Source organism: Chionomys nivalis, chromosome 3 (genome assembly GCF_950005125.1).
Source record: "Chionomys nivalis chromosome 3, mChiNiv1.1, whole genome shotgun sequence".
Lineage (NCBI taxonomy): Eukaryota > Metazoa > Chordata > Mammalia > Rodentia > Cricetidae > Chionomys > Chionomys nivalis.
This window is the reverse complement of record NC_080088.1, coordinates 110878551-110902656: the sequence shown is the minus strand read 5'-3', so window position 1 is coordinate 110902656 and position 24106 is coordinate 110878551. Positions and strand designations below refer to the sequence as shown.

General features: G+C 43.0%; 1 protein-coding gene across 4 annotated transcripts in view; it reads left to right on the top strand.

Annotated features, from left to right (window-relative positions):
- Cfap251 (cilia and flagella associated protein 251) overlaps positions 1 to 24106 on the top strand; it is a 94899-nt gene that overhangs the window by 11884 nt on the left and 58909 nt on the right. For all 4 annotated transcript variants that reach the window (XM_057764920.1, XM_057764922.1, XM_057764923.1 and 1 more), the window contains exons 6-9: positions 8741 to 8852; positions 9125 to 9205; positions 13899 to 13976; positions 16167 to 16217. In XM_057764920.1, the coding sequence (XP_057620903.1) occupies positions 8741 to 8852; positions 9125 to 9205; positions 13899 to 13976; positions 16167 to 16217 (322 nt within the window). The remainder of the gene's footprint in view (positions 1 to 8740; positions 8853 to 9124; positions 9206 to 13898; positions 13977 to 16166; positions 16218 to 24106) is intronic.

Genomic DNA, 24106 nt, shown 5'->3' with positions numbered 1-24106 from the left:
GCTTCTTCTCAGATTCTCATTCTGGGCATCCCATAAACGTGGGCAGTGTCGAGAGGCTGCCATGTTGTTCTCGGGACAAGAGACAGTTGTCACCACAACCCTGTCCACACCTCTTCCTCCCAGTGGGGAGGCTACACTATCCCCAGGCATCTCCTGCTAAAATGACTGAAGTCCTGTGGTATCTACCTCGCAGACAGCTTCTTTGTCTGCCCCCACATGCTAGACTGTTCCTAGCTGACTCCTCAGGTTCATTCCGGGACTAATCATCTGTTGAAATGGTTTATTTGTAAATTTTATTTTGAAGGTGTCACTCTGTAGACCAGGCTGGCCTGGAACTCACAGAGGTCTGCCTGCTCTGCCTCCCAAGTGCTGTATTACAGACCCTGCATGGTTTTATTTTTTTATTGTATTAAAATATAGACAACTTAGAAGTCACCATGTTAACCATTTTGTTTATTTTTTACATTTATTTATTTATTTATTTATTTATCTATTTGTGTGTGTGTGTGTGTGTGTGTCCGTCCGTCCATCCGTCCAGGCCACAGCACGTGTGGGGCTCATAGATACGAGTGGGAGATGGTTCTCCCCTTCTATGTGGGTTCTGAGGGGGCTGAACTCAGACTATCAAGCTTGCCAGCAGGTGCCTATTCCCGCCGAGCCATCTCACCAGCCCTATTTTATTTTTATTATTTATTTTTGGGTTGTTCTGAGACAGGGTTTTACTATAGAATCCAGTCTGTCCTTGAATTCACACTCCTTCTGCATACTGGGGTCCTGAGTGTACACCGCCATACCCAGCAGCCATTCTTAAATATATAATCCAGTGATATTAGTTACACCACAGCGAGCTGCTTCGGGATGGATATTGGCATCACTGCAGGTAGCAACTGTGTCCTGAGCAGCTCCCACCCTGTCTCTTGCAGCTCTTGTGATATACCTCCCTCCGCAGATGTGTGTATTTCAGACTTCCGGGGATGGAGTCACGCAGCATGTGGGCTTTGTGCTTCTCTCGTGGGCACAGCACCGTTAAAGCTCCTCCCTGTTATAACACTCCAGTCTCTTTGGTTAGAAAATTTATGTAGAGCCTTGAGCAATGGCTCAGTGGTTAAGAGCATGGAGTGTTCTTCTGGAGGACCCAGGCTCAATCCTCATCCACATGACAGCTCACAACCCCCTATAATTCCATTCCAAGGGAGTCCTGCGCCCTTTTCTGGCCTCTGGGGACACTGCACACACATAGTGCACAGACATATACACTGGTAAAATACCCATAGACAAACACACAAATAAATAATTAAATATTAATTTTATGTATGTGCATGAGAAGTCATAAGAGGGGTTCTGATCCCCTGGAAATGGAGATACAGATGTTTGCGAGCTGCTGTGCGGGTGCTGGGAGCCGGGAGCCAAGCCCAGCTCTTCTACAAGAGAAAAGCAGCCAGTGTGTTTAGCTGCTGAGCTGTCTCGCCAGCCTTGTGCTTCCTTTCAAATTCCATTGGCCACAGTGTAACAGGAGTGAGGCGTGACTCATCACTGAAGACATTTGTCACAATTTTAATGAAAAACTAAATGAATTATTTGAGCTGAAAATTGAAGTCTACATTGGCCGTCATCACCAGCCACGGTGCTTTTTCCAGTGATAATCAGTCTGCCGCACTTCCTTCTAGAACATCTGCTAGATTTAAACACACGCAGAGGCCTTCATCGTGTGGTTTTTCTGCACAATATTTTGTACTGTCATTTCCCAAGAATAAACCTGATTGTGTAGCTCTCCTCTGGGAACTGCTGTGACCCTGGCTTACAGAGAACACATGCGTACCCCACATCAGAACCACGAAGGCTCTTTCTTCAGATAGAGAGCTGTCCCCACTTGCATGCCTGAGGTCCCTGTGGGCTGTGTGGCGCCCCACATTTTCCTTCCTGTGTCACAGCAGTGTCAGCTGGCCAGGACAAAGTCCATTCTCCACTGAAGGACACTGGTTCTCTGTCATTCGAGAAGCTTCAGCTAACTGAAATGCAGCCCTAAACGTTCACATGGCAGGGAAAGGCAGCGCGGAGGTCACCGTGGGAGAGTGCTCTCAGCCCTGGAGAGGTGTCAGATTAAACACAGGGAAGACTGATCACTTAGCTCTGTAGTATTAATGTGCATATGACCCAAAAACCTTGCTCAGAATTTCCGGGCTGTATAAAGTTTAAGAGAACTTGATGGATCAGGGTCTCTAGCAGATTAGATTTGTGATTTTAATTGAAATGTGTTGCTAATTTAGGCTTCCAACCTTAAATAGAAATCATTTTAGCTTTATAAACAGTGTTAGAAATACTTATGAAAACTTAAGGTTTACCATATTTATAGATACTTTTATTAGAGTTATAGGAATTACTCCAGTATTGGTAAGAAATTTGTTTCTTACTTAGACCACAAAAAATCTTAACCATAAAACTGAATATATTATATTTCCACATGCATCTTAATTTTTTTAAGGTTAATAGCCAAATTTGTGTAGCCGTACATTAATCAAAGCCACACAAAGGTGACTGCAAATAATATGCTCCATTTATAAAGCAAGCAGGGTCTGTTTTGAGACAGTGGCCTCTTAGGTAGTCAGTCTAGGGCGGCATGGAATTCACTGTGCAGCCCAGACTAGCCTGATGTTCAGAATCGTCCTGTCCCAGCTTCCAACTGCTGGGCTCACCGATGTTTACTGCCATACCCAGCTAACCTTTTGCTATGGTCATAGCTGCAGTAGTAGGGACTGAGCCTGGGGTCACACACAGAGAGAATAGGCAGAGTCAGAGAGATGCCATGTAGTTGCCAAAGGAGAAAAATGCTAGAACCTTACCCAATAAGCCACAGCTTCGTTGTGATACACAGAATAATAAAAATGGGTTAAATAGCTAGAAATATGAATGACCCATTGGCCAAACAGTGTTGGAATTAATATATCTTCTGTGTGATTATTGGGGTCTTGGTGGCTGGGAAACAAATGAGCAACCTCCATTTACAGATGGTGCCAACATGGGCCAACTACTGAGAGAGCTTGGGAAGGAATTCTAGACACAAAAGAACAGTGTTAAGCATGGCTTATGGTAGCAGCATTTTCTCAGGTGGGCTCTGTTTGCTAGCAGTGGGCAGAGGTGTGATTCCTTTAAGAGAAGGCTGCCTGACTCAGCATTAGTAAGCAAAAACTGCATGACTTCTTTAAGAGACGGCTTCCTGGTTCATGCTGTCAGCACAAACTCTGGCTCTTTCAGGAGGTCCTTAAATGGGGTTTGTGAGCAGCATGCTACTAGTTGCTTAATGGTGACATTGACCTGCTGCATCCCTGGAGCTGGAGTGGAGAACATGGCTTGCAGAGGTGGTGAACATACCTCCATCATGTTGGACTGAACATAACCAACAACCAAAGCAGCCTTGGTCCCAGCCACATCTGCTTAGCAGAAAAAAAAGGCACTTCTAGTCAGAAAATGATTACAGATATGCAATAAAGACAGATTCAGATGAAAATAAACCTCTAAACAAGTCACAGTGTATAAAAAATGTACATAGGCTTGGGAGAGAGAAGAAAAAGAGTATAGATAGCTATAAAAAGAAATAGTTTTTCCCAGGCGGTGGTGGCGCACTCCTTTAATTCCAGCACTTGGGAGGCAGAGGCAGGCGGATCTCTGTGAGTTTGAGACCAGTCTGGTCTACAAGAGCTAGTTCCAGTATAGGCTCCAAAACCACAGAGAAACCCTGTCTCGAAAAACCAAAAAAAAAAAAAATAGTTTTAAAAATGAAACAAAGTCTTTAATGAGACAATAAAAGTAATATAAAAGAGTATAGACAGTCATAGATTAAAGGAGTAAAAAAAATAAACCACATAAAGATAAAATATACACAGAGAGTCTGGATTATATATATTATTGTGCTTTTTTTTTTAATTCTTTTGACTGCAGAGGAATATTTGATTCTGGGGGCTGCCAAGCTAAACCAACATATATGTTTTAAAGGTATCTTGACTTCAAAATTTGAGTCTAAGGATATGTTACTTTGGAAAAGAAGTTCTACTTTTGTTTCCACAGAGGATGGGAACTTGTGGAATCCTTCCAGGCTAATGTGGTTTGATGGACCAAGACCCCTGAAAGGTCACTGTGAACACCCCCCCCCAAATACTTGGTCCAACAAATAGCAGGAAGCAGCTTGGAGAAAACAATGCCCAAATTCCCAAAATGATTGTTTATAAATGTTTGTTTTCCTTTAAAGAGGAATGTGATATAGAGATGGATACTTTGCATTGGTATGGATCTTGGTCTATTGATACAAATTTAAGGTTGATTTTGTTATACTGTGTATATATATTTTTGCTCTTGTTTAAGGTATTGTGTTTGTGCAGCTCATTTAAAAACATAATGTATAGTTAAGAAATACGGATTAATCAGATAATATCATAATCAAATTTTTAATTATATTAGTTATGTTTTCTAGGTATACAAAGATATATTTCAACTAAATAGATAATCTTTAACATTTCAAAGACCTGCTGAATATGGCATTTAAAATATTTTCAGAACTTAGACTTTTCTTGACAGTGAGACATGTCTGCTTCTGGCAGGACCAATCTACTTCAAAAGAATGATGGGCATCAAAGAGGCTCCCTATGGAGTTTGCTAGCCATTTGGGCAAGAAATTGCTCTTGCCTGAACAGCTTGATGGTATGCTATATGAACTTGACATGCAGGACCCACATAAAAATGACTGCTGAACTTTTCAAAAGATGGAATAGTCCTTCAGGGTTCCTGTTTCATAGAAGAAGCTGCCAGACATTCTGCAGGACACAGAAGAAAGTGTCTGACAAACTGTCAATATAGACAGAACAGGTATTCAAATTGCCTGCTTCACTGAAATATCTGCCAGATATTATGGGCCTGTAGGCTGAAGATTGGATGCCCCAACGTTACAAAAAAACTTTGTGTGACTGTCCAGGTCGTGTGATGTCTCTGTCAATTCTAGAGTTTTGGAAGTTGCTTACAATGTACTTCTTATTTACTTAGGTAATATATCTTTCTGGAGTCTTTGAAAAGTGGAAGAATAGATAGTTATAGCTTTTCTTAGTTATGATAAAAGATAAATTAGATATGAAACTTTAGATTCACAAGGATAGGACAGATGATAGAGTAGTTTTCTTAATTTGCCTAATGTAAATGGACTAAATATTGTAACTGTAACTCTTGCTTGATAACTGTTTTGTATATGTAATTTTTCTATGTTAAAGTTAAAACCTTCCTTTTTATTTAGACAGAAAAGGGGAGATGATGTGGGCTGTCCTTCTGTATATGTGTTGCTTTTATTGGCTAATGAATAAAGCTGCTTTGGCCTATATGGCAGGGCAGAATATAACCAGGCTGGAGGAGATGTATAGAGAGAGAAGGCAGAGTCAGAGAGATACAGAGATGCCATGTAGCTGCCAAAGGAGAAAGACAGACACTGGAACTTTACCTGGTAAGCCACAGCCTCATCACAATACACAGAATAATAGAAATGGGTTAATTTAAGATGTAAGACTAGCTAGAAATATGCATGAACCATTGGCCAAACAGTGTTGAAATTAATATAGTTTCTGTGTGATTATTTGGATCTGGGTGGCCAGGAAATGAATGAGCAGCCTCCATTTATAGATAGCCTCTTGCTTGGGTCAGTTTTCCCTCAGGGTCAAGTTGGATGTTCTGTTGCTTGCAAGGGGTAAGACCCGTTCTCCCACGGTGACCTCCGCGCTGCCTTTCCCTGCCATGTGAGATCTGCCCCGTTCTCCCACGGTGACCTCCGCGCTGCCTTTCCCTGCCATGTGAGATCTGCCCCGTTCTCCCACGGTGACCTCCGCGCTGCCTTTCCCTGCCATGTGAGATCTGCCCCGTTCTCCCACGGTGACCTCCGCGCTGCCTTTCCCTGCCATGTGAGAGCTGCCCCGTTCTCCCACGGTGACCTCCGCGCTGCCTTTCCCTGCCATGTGAGAGCTGCCCCGTTCTCCCACGGTGACCTCCGCGCTGCCTTTCCCTGCCATGTGAGATCTGCCCCGTTCTCCCACGGTGACCTCCGCGCTGCCTTTCCCTGCCATGTGAACGCTTAGGGCTGCATTTCAGTTAGCTGAAGCTTCTCGAATGACAGAGAACCAGTGTCCTTCAGTGGAGCATGGACGTTGTCCCAGCCAGCTGACACTGCTGTGACACAGGGGACTGTTCACAGTGGCTGTAACAGGGCCTCTGGAGAAGGAAAATGTGGGGCGCCACACAGCCCACAGTCTTGCTGCCTCTCGATCCCCTCCCCCCAGGTTAAGTCAGCAGCCTCCCAATCCCACATCCTTGCCCCCGTTGAGTCTGGCATTCATGGGTTCCTATCGCATTTTCACGTCACCTCACTGAGTTCTGTGTGTGTCAAGGCTGGGAAGGAACTGCGCTGTTGTGACGTCTTGGCAGGGACACAGCGTAGGAGTGTGGAAGTGAAAACAGGAAAATGTCTCCTCACTTACACCCCTCTCCAAACCAGGACCGTGTTGTGTAGTTGGGAATCTCTTCCGGGGTTTACAAGGCTGAAGGAGCACGCATGCCCACACGACAGAGCAGCTTGTGTTTGCCTGTTCTCACTTGGATTGTCCCCCCCCCACACATGTTTTGGTTACTTATTCAGCTCAAACCTCATTTAAAAAATATTTTAATTGTGGTCTGGAGAGATGGCTCAGTGGGTACAAGCCCTGCTGTTCCAGAGGCCTCAGGTTGATTCCTGGCACGCTCATGGTGGCCCACAGCTGTCTGTAGCTACAGTTCCAGGGAATCCAACGCCCTGTTCTGGCCTCTGTGGGTGACAGGCTCACATGTCGTACACAGATATGCTTGTAAGCGAAACAGCCATACACATAAAAACAAAAAATAATTAAAGGAGAATGTTTTAATCCTGTCTCTACCAGCAATTGCATTTTAAAACATTTTTATCAATCCATTTACTGGGGAGGCACAGGTGTGCCATGTCTCAAGTGTGGAGGTCAGAGGACAGCTTGTGGGAGTTGATTCTCTCCTTCTGCCGTGCAAGTCCCTGGGATCAAACTGAGGTCATCTGGTTTGGTGGTTAGCATCCTCACCCCCCAACAGTCTGTTGGGAGGCAGAGCATGGTGCCCCGGAAGTCAGAGAGCACTGGAACACATGCTATGCTAGCCAGGAAGCACACAGGAAGGGGCTGGGACACGACCCCAGTGACTACTTCCTGAAACAAGGCCACTTTCTAGTCTCCCTCACCATGTGTGTGTGTTGGGGGGTTCATATGTTAGTGGCCAAAGATTGACTTTGGGGAGCTATCGTCTATTACTCTTATATTCACTGACACACCGTCTCCCCAGTACGACATTCCAGTTTCTACCATCAGCCCTCATGCTATGAGTCGCTCCAGAGATTAATCCATTGATGAGCATAAAGCCTTCAGGATTCAATCAGTGCCCCAAAGTCTATCAGCTGACAGCCAGGGCTCTGTGGACACTGCAGATTCAAACCTTACAGCATCCTTCCTGTCTGGCAAAAGGGCCCTGCATCGAATCAGCACCGGGAACAAGCGACTGAGGACCGGAATGCTCCTGAAGAGAGTACAGAGCACACTTACCCCATTGCTCCAATTAGGCCTGTTCTTGCTGTTGAGGGAAAGCTCAAGCAGTGTACAACTGGGCACCTGAAAGCACACAGTGAGGGTTGGCATTCGGTCACAGTGTCGACACGCCCCCCCCCCAACAGTTGCCAGTCTGTTTCCTCTCTGTGGGCGCATGTATGTGAGCTTTTGGTGCCTGGTCACGTTCTCAGGGTGTGTCTGTGTTGTGGCATGTGTCAGTGCGTCTTTTCTCCTTGCGGAAGAATGCATAATGATGATGCTTTGCTCATACATTAGTAATGAATAAAAATGAATTAATTCAGCTGTGCCTGCTAGCTCATAGCTGTAATCCCAGCACTCAAGAGGATCCTAATTTTGAGGCCAGCCTGGGCTACAGAGCAAGCCCCTGTCTAAAAAGCAAGATGACCTAGCCTTTAAGAGGCTGGCTACTTGTGCAGAGTTCAGTTCTTAGCATCCACGTCTGGCAGGTCACCTGCTTGTAACTACAGCTTCATGGGATTCAATGCCTTCTTCTGGCCTCCACAGGCCATTTACGTACATATATCTGTGCACACATACACATAATTTTAAAAATAAAATAAATATTTATTATTTTTTTTTGGTTTTTCGAGACAGGGTTTCTCTAAAATAAATATTTAAAAAAGAATAAATTGCCGGGTGGTGGTGGCACCTCAGGTATACAGAGGAATTCCAGGAATACACAGAAAAGCTCTGTCTCCAAAAACAAAACAAAACAATACAAGGACTGGAGAGATGGCTCAGTTCAGAGGTTTAAGAGCATTTATTGCTCTTCCAGAGGACCTGAGTTCAATTCTCAGCAACCACATGGTGGCTCACAACCATCTATGATGGGATCTGATGCCTTCTTCTGGCCTGCAGGCAAACATGTAGATAGAACACCATATACCTAATAAATAAAATAAATCTTAAAAATATATGTAAATAAAAATAAATTATTTGGACAAAATGTTAATTAGACATGAACATTCCTTTGCATAGAGAGATCATACTTCGTTATGTTTGTGGAAGCTTTGGGCTGACTTCAGCCCTGTCGCAGCCTCGCTGGGAAGCCAGGCATCCCTCGGCAAGGGCCACCCCTCTGTCCTGTTTTTCAGAATCCCAGTACACACCATATTTGACAGCTGTCCAGAAGGTAATGGCATAAGGTCGATAGCCATCACCCGTGATGCCAAGCTTTTGGCTACCATCTCTGATGCCGAAATCCAGGTAACGTGGCCTTTGGGTGGACGTCTCTGAGCTGGCCAACACTGCCAGATGTCTTTGCAGCCACCTCCACACAGGCCACCTGGGGTGTGTGTGTGTGTGTGTGTGTGTGTGTTTCTAGGCTAAGCAGGCTTCACAGTGCGGAGTGGAGAATGCTTAGGACTCCATTGTTCCTTTGCTCAGTTACCCAGGCCTCAGGTAGGGTTTCCATAGCCGTAGGCTTCTCCTTGCACCCTCAGCGGTCTCAGAAGTCCCTTGCTGTGCTTTCCTTGCAGAAAGTGTGCATCTGGAAGTGGACCTTGGCAGTGGAGACGCCCGCGTGCACCCTTGAGCTTCCCAAAGAGTATGGTTTCCAGGTGCGTTGAGTTTGACCCTGTGGATGCTGACCTGTGCTTACACCAAGGCTGCTCGGTGGGGGCTCTTTGTTAGTGGGGTTTCCTCATGGAGCAGGAGGGCTTTGAATGACACTTTCCTAGCCTAGACCTCATTTTATCCTTCCTAATAACAGCTAATATGTTTGACACACTTGCCTCGTCCTAGATTCTGCTCAGTTCTTACGTTATCTCCCATAATCTACGCAAACATGCCAGTGAAGAGTTACTGCTGCCTATGGACTACCACCATCACTTATTAAATACTCTTTCTAAAGCCACCTGCCAGCAGCATGGCTTATTCAGGGGCAGATGCTCTGCCGTTTCGGACCTTTCAGCCAGTTGTTGGGATAAATGGATGGATACATTGTTGTCAGCTCGCCTAAGAAGGCCTGTCTCGGATGCCCTAAGCTCTGACGTCAGGCCTCTGTGCCCCACGTCAGGGCTCTCTGCTTCTCATGTTCTCATTCTTCCTGGTTTAGAGGGGACTGGGTCTGTGCTACCTGGGTCACGCATCTGAAACCCAGAGTGTTGAGGAACTAACTCAGCAAGGCTCAGGTCCTCATACAGTCACATGTCCAGCTGCCCCATTTCTACTAGCCTGTCAATCACTCAGGAAAATAAATGTTTCTATTTTTAAAATTTGCACTGATCCAACAGCCAGCCACATGTGGCTATTTAGGCATGGGGTGTGTGTATGCATGTGCATGTGTGTGTGTGTGAAGTGTGCATGTGTGTATGCATATGTGGAGGCCATTAGGATTTATGTCTGGGATTATCCTTCATTGCTCCTCTACCTTACTCACTGGGCCAAGGTCCCTCAATCAAACCCAGAGCCAACTGATAAGATTAGTCCTGCTAGCCAGCTATCTGGGAATTCCCCCATCTCTGCCTTCTGAGGCTGGGATCACACAAGCAGGCCACCACGCTCACTCCACATTTACCTAGGTTCTGGAGATCCCAGCTTCTGTCCTCGGGCTGTGTGGCAAGCACCTTTAACTGCAGACCTCTCCCTAGGTGCAACGTTTAGTTTTTGTTAATTGACGCCAGCCTATGCATACCTGGGCAGTGCCTCCATCAAATTGGCCTGTGGGAAGGTGAGGCATTTTCTTCATTGCCAACTAATGTGGGCGGGCTCAGCCCACTGTGAGCAGTGCCATCCGTGGACAGGTGTGCCTGGGCTGTACCGAAAGCAGCTATGCAAGCCACAAAGAACAAGCCAGTGACCAGCAATACCCTGGAGCCTCTGGGTCCTGCCTGTGTCCTCCTCCCACCCGACCCCCTTCACCCCCAGCCCTCCCCCACCCCCACTTCCCTCAGTCAAACCCTCCCCTCTCCCAGTTGCTTTTGGTCACTGTTGTATCACAGCAACGGAGAGCAGACTAGGACACCAGTCTCAGGCTTGGCATCTTTGAGACAGGTCCTGCCTATGTCCCCAGGTAGCCTTGAACACAAAGTGGCCTCGGGACTTGGCCTCCCCAGTGTGGATAGCAGGTGTGTGCTGCCACAGTTGGCTTCAGGTTTTTCAGTTTGTTTCTGTGCAAAATGCCTTTAGGACTTTCCCCGCTGAGTCTGTAGATCACTTTGTGAAGTATTGTCATCTTAATTATATTGTTTTCCAATGCACAGCACACCAGGTGTCCCACTGTTTGTTTATGCCGTCTTCAGTTCTTTTTTGGGCAGTGCTTTGCAGTTTCGAGCATACAAATCTTTTCGCCTCCTGAGTTAAATTTGTTCCTGCATATATATATATATATATATATATATATATATATATATATATATATATATATATACCCTCTCTCTCTTTCTGGTGCTTTTGAAAGTGGAATCGCTTCCCTAATTTCCCTTTTCAGGTTGTTCACGGCTGCTGTGTAAAAACACAGCTGGATTCTGCCTCTTAGTTTTGTGTCCTGCAACTTTGCCAAATGCACTATTTAAATTTAAATTGATTGCAGTGAAATCAAATGATGGGTGGTTCTTCGGCTTTACTCGCCAGATTTAAAGTTCTCTCCAGCCACCAGTGTGGGGCCTGTTGGCTACAGAATTTGATACATTCCACAAGAGAGATCTCAGGCTGGTCAGGGGTTGCTGCCATTTCTACCTTCCCCACAGCCATTCCCACGGCTGGCGGCTGACGGCGTTCCTCATATGTCACTGAGAGGATGGGGACCATGAGGGTCAAACACTGGCCTGTCCCCACTCCCACTTGTGTTCTTTGTCCCTTTAACTGCCCCATGAAAGGCTGGCTCACTAGACCTCTTGGTCTCCTCTGGCTATCTTCCCCTGGGGCCTCCACTCTGTCTCTCCTTAACCGGGAACCAGCACAGGGCAGATTACATCACTAGTCTCCAACCAGCTCCTGTGGGCCCCGTATCTCCTTCTAACTTTTCCCCTTGGTCCTTGTCTTAGGGATTTTTGTTTGTTTGTTTTATTGGTGTGAAGAGACACCATGATCATGGAAACTCTTGCAAAGAAAACATTTAACTGAGATTGCGGCCTACAGTTTCAGAGGTGCAGTCCATTATCATCATGACTGGGAGCATGGTGGTGTGCAGACACACATGGTGCTGGCTACATCTTGACCAGAAGACAACAGGAAGTTGACTGTCAGTCATGCTGAGGGAAACTTGAGCAAAAGAGATCTCAAAGCCTGCCCTCACGGTGACACACTTCCTCCAACAAGGCCACACCTCCTAACAGTGCCACTCCCTTTAGGGGTCCTTTTATTTCAAACCACCACACTCTTTTTCACATAAAATATCTAGAAGGGAGCTAATAAAATGGTTGGGTAGGTAAAAGCAAACCCGAGGGCCTGAATTGAACCCCTGGAACTTACAACAGAGGGATCGATCCAACTCCTGAATGTAGTCTTCGGACCTCATTGTAAGGGCCTGTAGTCACACACATAATGCATAATATACATTTTTAAAAACCTTCTAGAAGAGATCTTGCTGCTTCTTTCCTCTATTTTGAATCTCACCTTCATACACCTTCCTTCCTTCCTTCCTTCCTTCCTTCCTTCCTTCCTTCCTTCCTTCCTTCCTTCCTTTCTTTCTTTCTTTCTTTCTTTCTTTCTTCCAGACTGCCTTCCACCCCGGAAAGTTTTGGCTTCTTAATGTTTAATTTCATAATAATTATTACTGTGTGCACATGTGTTTGGGGAAAGTCGCATGTGTAGAAATCAGAAGGCAACTGATTGAGTGGATTCAATACACTCAATCCACCTCTACGTAGGCTTCAAGGATTGAACTCGGGCTGTCAGGCTTGCGCAGCAAACACAGGCATTTTTACCTGCTGAGCCATCTCACCAGCCCTGTTTCTTTCACTCAGCTTACTTTGTGACACTGGTCACAGCTATTTTTCTTTTTTCTTTCTCATTTTTGACTGGTATGCCTTGGGTGTGTCAATTGCTTGTTTATCCTGTTAGTGGGCATTTAGGGCTTTTCCTCCTCGTGACCAGTAAGAGCAGATGCTTCTATGAAACAAGCCTTCCCTTCTCAGTCTTTATTTTATTATTTATTTTTGAAGGCTATTTCCCCTAAATGATGACCAATCTTGTAACCTTTAATCCCAGCACATGGGAGGCAGAGGCAGGTGGATCTCTGTGAATTCCAGGTCATCCAGGTCTACAGAGTTAGTTCCAGGCCAGCCTAGTCTACATAGTGAGCCCCTATCTCAGGGGAAAAGAAAAAGAAAAAAGAAACTAAAAGAAGCATAGCAATTATTTACAGCTCAGGAGATAACTTCCTTGGCAGAAAAGACACTTTAAATAGAAAGTACCCTGGCTAAAGACCGGTTTTCAGCCGAGGAGAGGTCTGGTCCAAGCCTTCCGTCAGTCTGCATCACCCCAGGCCTGTGTGCTGCCCTGTGAGTCCAACACAGGCATTGGCCGTTCATATTTACACTGTAGGTAGGGCAGACAATTGGCAAGGGATAGGCCTGGAGGTGGGGGAGTGGCGGGGTGGGGCAGAAGCACCTTGCTCTGCCTCAAGGTGTGCAAGGCCTCTCTGCCTCCAGCATCCCAGCTGGCAGCTCCTGCTCCCTGCACAGGCTCAAATCTTCCAGCCCGGGGTTTCTGTCCCATAACTGTGGCCATTGTTTGGTTTCTGCATTTAGCGTTTGCCTCACTACAGTTTCTGTGGCGTCGATTTTTGGGAAGGGTGCCAACAACTCACGCCATACTGTCTTGGCAGCAATCGGAACTCCCTCCCGAAGCCTCGTATTCATTCCAAGATCTCTCGTGGGCCTGTCGGTCTCTGAAGTGTGCGCTCATCAGCCTTTGTCTGAAAAAGCACAGAATAAAGATGATTAGAGATGGGGCAGAGGCTCTTGTCCAAGGGTGGAGTGCAGCAGCTGTAGCGCCCCGGGTTCAGTGTCCAGTGGAGTGGGGGAGAATAGATGAACAGCTAGATGGTGGGTGCAGCTTTTCTGTGCTTGTTACGGATGATGCCTTGTAATAAATGAACCTTGTAAAGCGAGCGCATCTTACACTCCTTCCTTAAAGCCAGTACTTAAATGCTCTTCTTCTTGTTTCCCAGGTTCCAAGTCTTTTGCATTTTTATGTCTATCCCTACTGTTATTTGTTTTAATTAAAATTAATATTTAATTGTAACAGCTGAAGCGTCGAGAAACAGGTTTGTTTTCATGTAACACATCGTTATGCCTTATGTTTCAGAACTACCTCACCTTCAACCCCGCGAGCAACAGGGAGCTGGTGAGCAACAGCAAGACACAGGCCGTCTACTACTCCTGGGTGAGTCGAGCGAGGTGTGTCAGCTGGGGATGGAAACGACACTTAGTTGCTGAATACAGATGTCCCATAGAATAGTAGCAGTGCATCTCTTTAGGAAGCAATGAACATGTATTTAAACCTTTTTTTTTTTTTTTTTTTTTTTGTTTTTTTGTTTTGGTTTTTCGAGACAGGGTTTCTCTGTGGTTTTGGAGCCTGTCCTGGAACTAGCTCTTGTAGACCAGGCTGGTCTCGAACTCACAGAGATCCGCCTGCCTCTGCCTCCCAAGTGCTGGGATTAAAGGCGTGCGCCACCACCGCCCGGCTTTGTATTTAAACCTTTTTATTTAATTATGGTATTTATCTTAGTCTCATTGGAAATTAGCATATTAAATTAGAAGAAGATAATTAAACTTCATTTAATTTTTTAAGGTAATGAGGCAAATATTTATTTGACTATGTCTAATAGGTCCGAAAGATGGGGGCTTGTTTGGTTTCGTTTGTTTGTTTGACACCTTGAACTCTATTCCAAATTTCAGAAAGGATTCTTTCTTTCTTTCTTTCTTTCTTTCTTTCTTTCTTTCTTTCTTTCTTTCTTTCTTTCTTTCTTTTTTAAGATAGGATTTCCTGTGTCGCCCTGGCTGTCCTGGAACTCACTCTGTGTAGTGGGAGCTGTGGGCCTCTTCCCACAGCCCAGATCATGGCTGCCTGGCTAGCTTATGCCCCAAAATAACAACACACAAACTGTATTCATTTAAACACTGCTTGGCCCACTAGCTCTAGCCTCTTACGGGCTAATTCTCATATTTTGCCTAACCCATTTTTAGTAATCTGTGTAGCACCAGTCTTACCGGGAAAGATTCAGCATGTCTGACCTGGCGGCTCGCTTCATCGCGTCTGCCCGGGAGAGGGGAGCATGGCGTCTGAGCTCACTTCCTCTTCCTCCCAGTATTCTGTTCTGTTTACTCCACCCACCTATGTTCTAACCTATGAGGGCCAAGCAGTTTCTTTTTTAATTAGCCAATGACCTTCCTCCATCAACTCTGTAGACCAGGCTGTCCTCAGACTCAGAGATATACTTTCCTCTATCTCCCAAGTGCCAGAATTAAAGGCACCTGGCTCAGAAAGTAAATTTTTTAAAAGTAAAAATAGTTTATTATTTGACAATTTCATCCATGTAAACATCTTGGTCATATGCACCCCAGCTCCCTCTCCACCTGCCCTCGGGAATCCCCAACTCTTTTCTCCCCTTCCCTTCAGGAACCCTCAGCTTCTCCATCCATTCCCCTAAGTACCACAACATGTGCCCCCCCTCCTCATTTCATGTCATTTGTTTATTATTTAATGAGATTAAAGAAACACACAAACAGCCACAGCAGAATACACATGGACTTTGACTCAGCTCCTTACAGACCTGCAAACAGGTGCTCAGACAAACAGTCTACCTAAGTAGTCATGGCAGCAGCACTTTTACCAGTGACCAAAGCGCTCCGTGCACTCGCCTGTGGCCCTGCACGCCTCTAATCACAGTACTCGGGAGACAGGATCTCTGTGAGTTCAAGGCCTGCACGGTCTACAGACTGAGTTCCAGGACAGCTAAGGCTACATAGAGAAACCCTGCCTCAAAAAACAAACAATCAAACGAAAAAGAAGAAGCAACACAGTTTGGTTATCGAGTGTATGATTCCATTTATATGGAACGTTGGACTAGGTCCACAGAGACAGGTTTATGGCTGCCAAAGGCAGAGCAGAGCAGGCAGGAAGTGGTCGCAGGTCTCCCTGGGCCGACAGGAATGGCAGTTAAGCAGCATTATGGATATCATGCATGCCACTGACGTGGACACCTAAGGAAATGCACTTGTCTTAAAAAAAAAGAGAAAGAAAGTAAACAAAGCAAAACCAAAGACTTGTTGAAAAGCTGCATGTCAGTGATATTTACTGCTTTGGGTATTTATTTTCATTTTAAAGCCTCATTGATGCAGAGCTCAGATTTGCATTAACCACGACACAGAGGCACAATCATGCTGGCTTTTAAATAGATTTGTGTTTCTTTTCAAAAGTTTTTAGCTCCTCCCCAGGCGACAGGTTTTCTTCCCGTAGGCGCTGCAGCCCTCTGATCCCATTTGGGTGCATTCGCCCTGGGTTAGTTAGCACACAGTGCCTGTCCTGGCAGCTTAGTCTTGAAATAGTAATGCCTTTTTCTGTGCTTTTCAGCGTGAAGAGAAGGGTATACTTGCTCACAGTGCCCCAACTTTAACAGAGAAAGTGAGTATTCCCGTTGTGTTCTCATGTCAGACACGGAGAAGGGGAAATGCGGATGTGCTGACTTGGTGGGTGTGGGCTTGCCTGGATCCTTTGTCCGTAATGAATCGTCTTGTTAAAAATAATAGAAGCCTTGTAAAAATAAAACAAAATATTATGGAAAAAGATGCTATTAGTATGAGGAAATCCCAAGAGATGGATAGATTTCGTAATGCGCATGTGTCTATTGGCAGAGAATGAGAGCTAAGGACAACAGAGAGTGTGCCAAAGGGAGGAAATGGGATGGGTGAGTTAGAGGAGAGAGTTTCCCTGGGCTCCGTCCCCAGGGCTGCAAACAAATGAGATCTCCTCGGGAAGGTTACTCTGGGTCTGTCTGCAGACTTTGTTCTTGTGCTCATGACTCCTGGCGGCCGTGGCTCATAAAGTCCCTGGGAATAATGAGCTAGAAAGTAGTGGACCATTGCTGCTGAGGGAATATAGAAGTTGGTTTCTGTAAACTGGTGCCATGTCTCCAGTTGATGAGGGCATAACCGTGTTCCGTGTAGGCTTCTGCTTTAAAGATACTTTTTAGATGTAACATGAAGGGTATGATGGCTCATGCTTGCACTCAGAAGACAGAGGCAGGCAGATCTTTGTGTTCAAGACTAGCCCGATTATACAGAGTGAGTTTCAAGACACCAGGACTGCACAGTGTCTCAGACAAAACTAAACAAACAAACAAATCCCTGAGGGCTGAGGACGTAGCTCAGTTGATAGGGTGCCTGTCCATCGTGTGTCTAGGAGGAGGGAACCTCAATTGAGAAAAATGCCTCTATAAAATCCAGCTATGAGGCATTTTCTTAATTAGTAATTGATGGGGGAAGGTCCAGTCCATTGTGAGTGGAGCCATTCATGGGCTGCTGGTCCTGGGTTCTATAAGAAAGAAGATTGAGCAAGCCATGAGAAACAAGCAGCACCCTCCATTGCCTCTGCTTCAGCTCCTGCCTCCAGGTTCCCGCCCTGTCTGAGTTCTATCCTGACCTCCTTCAATGATGTACTACAGGATGGAAGTGTAAGCCAAATAAACCCTCCCTCCCCAAGTTGCTCTGGTCAAAGTGTTCCTTGAGAGCAACAGAAGCCCTAACTAAGACACAAATCTAGCATCTTCTTGCAGAGGGCGATGGGCAACAGATTTGCTGTGGTATGCGATAGATTTCTGAGTTTCCTTCTTCCTTCCATAAATCTACTGCAGGCTTCATCACAGCTCATTTCTTTTTCTCTATGTATCTTTAAAGATTTCTGTAGCATGAATAATAAAAACCCAGAGACAGATATTGGGGTTCAAGCTGAAGATCAGAAAAGCAAAAGAGCCAAGCTACTAGAGAAGCCTTACCTCTACCAAGGCTGGGCAACTGCAGCCTGAGCCTTTGTCTCCTCCTGTCTTATATTGCCCTTTAGTGCTGGGGTTAAAGGTGTGAGCTGCAACCACCTGGATCTGTTTCTGCATTGATCTTGTGTAGCCCAGGGTGGCCTTGAATTTACAGAGATCTATCTGCCTCTGTCTCCCAAATGCTGGGATTGAAGGTGTGTGACATCACTGCCTGGCCTCCAGTGGCTTAGTTTTACCTTCTGGTCTTCAGGCAAACTTTACTTATTAAAACATGAATAAAATATCACCATATTTCCCCTTTGTGTCTAAAATTTAAAAAGAGTAACTAATATAAGAAAAACAATATACAATAAGTAAAATAACTATATACATTATACACAGGCAATAAATATATCAACAATCTCTAGTTCATTTGCATTTGACAAATTCAGAGAAAATACTCCATATCTATCCTGTCTTGGTGAGTCCAAAGTCTTGTACCTAATTTACTTTCTATCTTAACTTGATTTCTGCATCTGGTAAACAAGGAAAACTATAACTCTCTAGTCTTCAACTCCTTCAGATACCCATGAAGGAAATAATATTAACTGAGTAAGCAGGAAGTGCAAGCAAGTGACTTCTGAAAACTGTAAGAAATGACAGAAACAGCAGGCTACCTGGTCAGTCACCCAGAGTTTCTCTGCAATGTTGAGGCAGCCATCTTCAGCCTACGGACCTAAAATATCTGACAGACTTTTCTATGAAACAGGGTTTTTGAAGGACTGTCCTACCTTGTCTGGGCAAGGTTTGGCAGTCATTCTCTTCTGTGTCCTGCTTGTCCCATTAGGACAGCATGCTGTCTGAAGTTGAGAAAAGGACATTTTATTGCCCTATGGCTTACTTTTGCCACAAAGAAAGCAAACACCATATGAAATTTCTTTGGTGCTCATCATCTTCTCTGAAGTAGATTGGTGCTGCCAGGAGCAGACATGTCATATTGTCCTAAAGAAAAAAGAACCTATGTTATTAAAACATCTTAAATGCCATTTTCTGTAGATCTCTGAAGTGTTTGATGATGACCTGTCTGTTTAAAACATCTCTGTTTGACCTTGAAAGCATACCTAATGTGACTACAAGTTCAATTGTAATAGGTGACTAATTACTAACCTGCATTTCCTTATTATCCTAAACAGTTAGTAATAATAACTTTCAAGGACTAGAAATTTACATTATACTGTTAAATGAGTTGTATAGGTACAATGCCTTGAACAAGATTAGAAATGTATGTACAGTCTGTTTTAACAAATTTAGTCTCAAATTTGTATCAATATACAAAATTTATATATAACATACAAAAGTCCAATCTAGTGTAACATATTTAAAACTAGCAGTTGCTTTTTTAAAAGTAGATTCATTAATCTACCTTTTTATCTTATCATATCTTTATCCCCCTTTTCTTTTCTCAAGAACCTTGACTCTAATTTTCTTTGTTTAGCTTTTTTCCTGACCATTACCAATAACAACTTGTAACCAATCCCCTTAAACAATGACAAATCCATAACCCATTAAACAACCAAAAACCATCCACCCCACCTTTTGGGAATGTGGGTATCATATTTTTAAATTTACTTCCTGCTGTTGGAGGTGACAGTGTCTTTGGGGATCCTGAAAAGAAAATTTGGGGTCAATTGTCAAGTCCTGGAGAGGTAGCTGTATCATTTGTTGTCCAGTCTCTGCATAATGGGAAAGTACAGGGCTTGTCTCAAGTCCTGGCTGGAGTGGTCTGTTAGAGTAAATCATCTCAGCTAGCCACCTCAAAATTGTTCTGAGCAGTTTGTAGTCCAAAAGTGAATCTTTAGGTGGTGTTTTGCCATTTAGTGATGCTATCTTAGTCCTGGAGGGGTTATCATTGTAGGGCTCCATATGGAGACTTCAAAGGTCGCCATTGGGCGTGCTCATGGTTCACTGCATAAAACCGATAGAGACTCAAACCTGAAATCATGTGCAGGAAGGCAGATGAAACTTTTATCTAGAATTAGTTAGTACTCTATATGATCACTAATATCATGACAAAAGTGTGTGTGTGTATATATATATATATATATATATATATATATATATATATATGATAAATCTCATACCTTAAGAAAAACTGTTAAAGAATCAATATAAAACCAAAGATTTACGAGATTAGTGGCAATAAAGGAGTCCATAAATATTTGTTTTCTTCTGTCCCATATCAAGTGGCTCTTCTGACTGAGGCAGAGATTTTGGATTTTACTTTAATGAACATGTTTGGGATTAGAGAAGGAGAGAGCCACACTCCAACTCCAAAGCCAGCTTTAATTTTTAATTAGAATGGGACCACATAAAGGATCACTTGCATTGCATGTCTGTAGAAGACAACAGAAACAATGGACCAGTTACTCCTTTTCTTGGGACACTTTTTCTGGATGATTTGTCCTTTTTCTTCAGAGGTCTCATTTTGTCCAGTGATCTTCAGATTCCTTAGCTGGATACCTTTATTCTCCTACAAAGACAGAAACAAAACCCTTCCCCAGCCCTAATTTTGGGGAGATTTTCTTTTGGCAAGTTAAATCTGATCAAATGAAAAACAATGTTAGTTTTTTTTTTTTTAGATTGATTTTATTTTTTTTTAATATTTATTTATTTATTGTGTATACAGTGTTCTGTCTGCATATATGCCTGCAGGCCAGAAGAGGGCACAAGATCTCAATACAGATGGTTGTAAGCCACCATGCGGTTGCTGGGAATTGAACTCAGGACCTCTGGAAGAGCAGTCACTGCTCTTAACCACTGAGCCATCTCTCCAGCCCCCAACATTGTTAGTTTTATAGGTCAGTTCAGATTAAACGGCCATAGTTCTTAATGAATTATCTTTTAGAATTATCTTTTCTAATTAAAAGAAGTCTCTTGTTCAAATTTAATCTTTATCAATTTTGATGATATCCATAGCTTTTCTTCTCCTATGAAAACAAAAGCAAAACACCTTTCTCAACATAACACATGCCATGGTTTCCATTTCGAGGTCAGTACATCTTTAAAGTATATTGGCTGATTTAATTCTGTAGTTTTTTTCTATTATCCAATGTCCCTTTTCAGCTGTCGTTCCTTTCTCATTAGCATTTAGAAAATTCAAAGTTAATAAAGCATTATATGATCTATTTCTGGGGGTGCTGTGGGGCAATGGTCTTGTACCCTGACCATTGTATTATTTTAATAAAACTTGTATTATTTTAATAAAACTTGTATTATTTTAATAAAACACTGATTGACCTGTAGCCAGGCAGAAAGTAGAGGTGGGATGATGAGAACAGGGGAATTCTAGGAAGAGCAAAGACTCAATCTGCAGTCGTCACCTAGATACAGAGGAAGCAATATGGCTAACACAGATAAAAATTATGGACTAATTTAAGATGTAAGAATTAGTTAATAAGCTGGGCAGTGGTGGCGCACGCCTTTAATCCCAGCACTTGGGAGGCAGAGGCAGGCAGATCTCTGTGAGTTTGAGGCCAGCCTGGTCTACAAGAGCTAGTCCCAGGACAGGATCCAAAACCACAGAGAAACCCTGTCTCGAAAAACAAAAAAAAACAAAAAACAAAAAAAACAAACAAACAAAAAGAATTAGTTAATAATAAAGCCTGAGCTACTAGGCCAACCAGTTTATAATTAATGTAGACCTCTGTTTCTTTGGGTCTAAATGGCTGCAGGACTGGGTGGAACAGAAACCTCAGTCAGCATGGGGTTATTTATCATACCTTTCTGTTTATTTAACATATCCTTTAGAGTTTTATTTGATCTTTTTATAACTGCCTGCCCTGTAGGATTGTGTATAATATGCTTTATATTATAATAAGCAAAAAACTGTTTTATTTTCTTAGAGACATATGCTTCTGGAGCATTATCTGTCTTTATTTGTACAGGTATACTTATGATGATCATAACTTCTAGCAAATATATGATTACCAAATCAGTCTTTTTCGAACTCAAAGCAGTTGTCCATTGAAAACCTGAATGGGTATCAATAGACGTACATATTTTAGTTTTCCAAATTCTACAAAATGGAAAAATAAAATATGTACGTCTATTGATACCTATTCTAGTCTTCAACCCCATTGAAGATCTGGGAAGGGAAATAATATTGCTTGAGTAATCAGCAAGTGCAATCAAGTAACTTCAAAAATATGCAACAAATGACAGAGACAACTGGCTATCTGGGAAATCACCCAAAGTCTCATTTGCAACATTGGAGCGACCAACTTTGGCTAAGGCCTAGAGTAACTGACAGACCATTTTCATAGGCAGGAAAAATTTCAAAACCATCTTACTCTGTCTTGGCAAGATTTGACAGTCTTTTTTCTTGTATCCTGCTTGTCCTGTCCAGACAGCATACATTTTGTCAGTGGTTGATGCATGGATGGGCAGTTCCTTGCCCAAAGGCCATTTTTGACAAGAAAAAAACAAGCTCCACGTGGAGTGTCTTCAGTGCTCAACATTCTCTTGGGAATAGATCAGTGCTGCCAGGAGCAATTGGGTCTCACTTCAACAGAACCCTAAGCTGTTTAAATGCCATATTCTACAGCTCTTTGAAGTGGTTGAAGATTACCTATCTATGCAGAATACAGTCTCTATGTGTTTAAAGAACCTGATTAGTCTAACTGTAAGTATGACAAACATGGATGACTATTGATCTATAATTCTGAATACCTATATAACTTAAAGACTAAGACTTCATATTAGAATATTAAACAATCTTTAAATAACTGTGCAATAAATGAGTACAATGACCTCACAATGTATCAATATACAAAATGTCTTAAGCAGAGGTAGAAGCATGCATTCATACAATATGACAAAATAACTTGCCTAGGTATACAAATATTGTAGACAAAAATAGGAATCTATTCAATATAATTTAAGTTTGTATCAATATACAAGAATCTATACTAATGTAAATTGTCTATAAATAATAGCTCACAAGTATTCATTCTATTGCTCACTGTTATTATCAGTGTGAGCTTACTCACACTAATCTATTGTCCCATCCAATTTCCCTTTTTTTCCAAAGAGATCCCTGAGCCTACATAATTTTCCCCCAACCCTCAATTATTATCAACCCCTAACCCTGAGGACAAACTTTGTTGGGAGAGGGGACGTCTTCTAGAATTACTTCCGGCTGTCATGGGTGATGTTCTTTCTGTGGGATCCTATAAAAGTGAAATGATGATTAAATTTCAAGATTACTGTCTGGTACAATTGTAAATAGTCTCTGAGTATTTGGTAGAGTTTTTCTGGGGTTCCTATTTATAATTCTGGCCAGAACGTTGTAAAAAGGTGCACCATTTCAGCTAACCAAGTTGGAACCATCTTGAACAGCTGGTACCCAAAACAGGTCTTATAGTAGTGCTATCAGCATTATGATGTCATATCAACCAGGTGGAATCATTGTTGTGGGGGCCCATCTTCTTCCTGGAAACTTCAAAGATTACTGCAGGAAAAGTCATTGTTCATTGTGGAAAGCTTAAACATTATTTATACAGACATATAGTCAATGAAAGGTACGATAGAGACAAAAATAGGTATGAAGAAAAGTAAAATTTTTTTGAAATTCTTTCTTCTTTCTGTCCAATACCAGATGGCTCCTAACATGAGTCAGAAACTCTGAATTTTTCTTTTAACAGCATGTTGGATTTAGAGAAGGACAGAGGCATTGTCCAACTCCAAAGCCAGCTTTGATTTTTTTAGTGAGTCATGACTATTATTCTAGTTTATGTTCAGAGATTCTTACCCTCAGATGACCTGTCCTCATAAGTGATAATTCTCTTTGCTTGGTGATCCTATCTAGATAATTATCTTCTTCTCTGTAGGCATCTAGATGTCCAGGGTCTCTTGACTTTTTGAAGGTGAGAATTTTCCTGCAAATATAAGAACAGAACCCTGCCTCCAACCCTTATGTGGCTTCCTTACCACCTGATTGGTTGTCACCTCTGTGGATGAGCCATCATTTCTCATCCTCAAGAGATTTCTCTTTTTCAAACTGAATCTTTATTAATTTTGATGGTATCCATAACTTTTCTTCTCCTGTGGAAACAAGAGTGGAACCCCTTCTCCAACATAGCACTTCTGGTTTCCATTGTGAGGTCAACACATCCTTGATATACACTGGCTGATTTAATTCAGAAGACTTTTCTATTATCCAATGTCTCTCTGCTGCTTTTGTTTCTTTTTCATTAGCGTTAAGAAATTCAAGGTTAATAAAGCATTATGTAATCTATTTTGGGGGGAGTATTTTCCATCGCCGTCTGTTTGTTTAACATATCCTTTATAGTTTGACTTGATCTTTCTATAACTGTCTGACCTGTAGGATTGTTTGGTATACCTGTAATATGCTTTATATTATAATAAGCAAAAAACCATTTCATTTTTTTAGAGACATATGCTGGAACATTATCTGTCTTTATTTGTGAAGATATACCCATGATGGCTATAACTTCTAATAAATGCATGATTACCTAATCAGCCT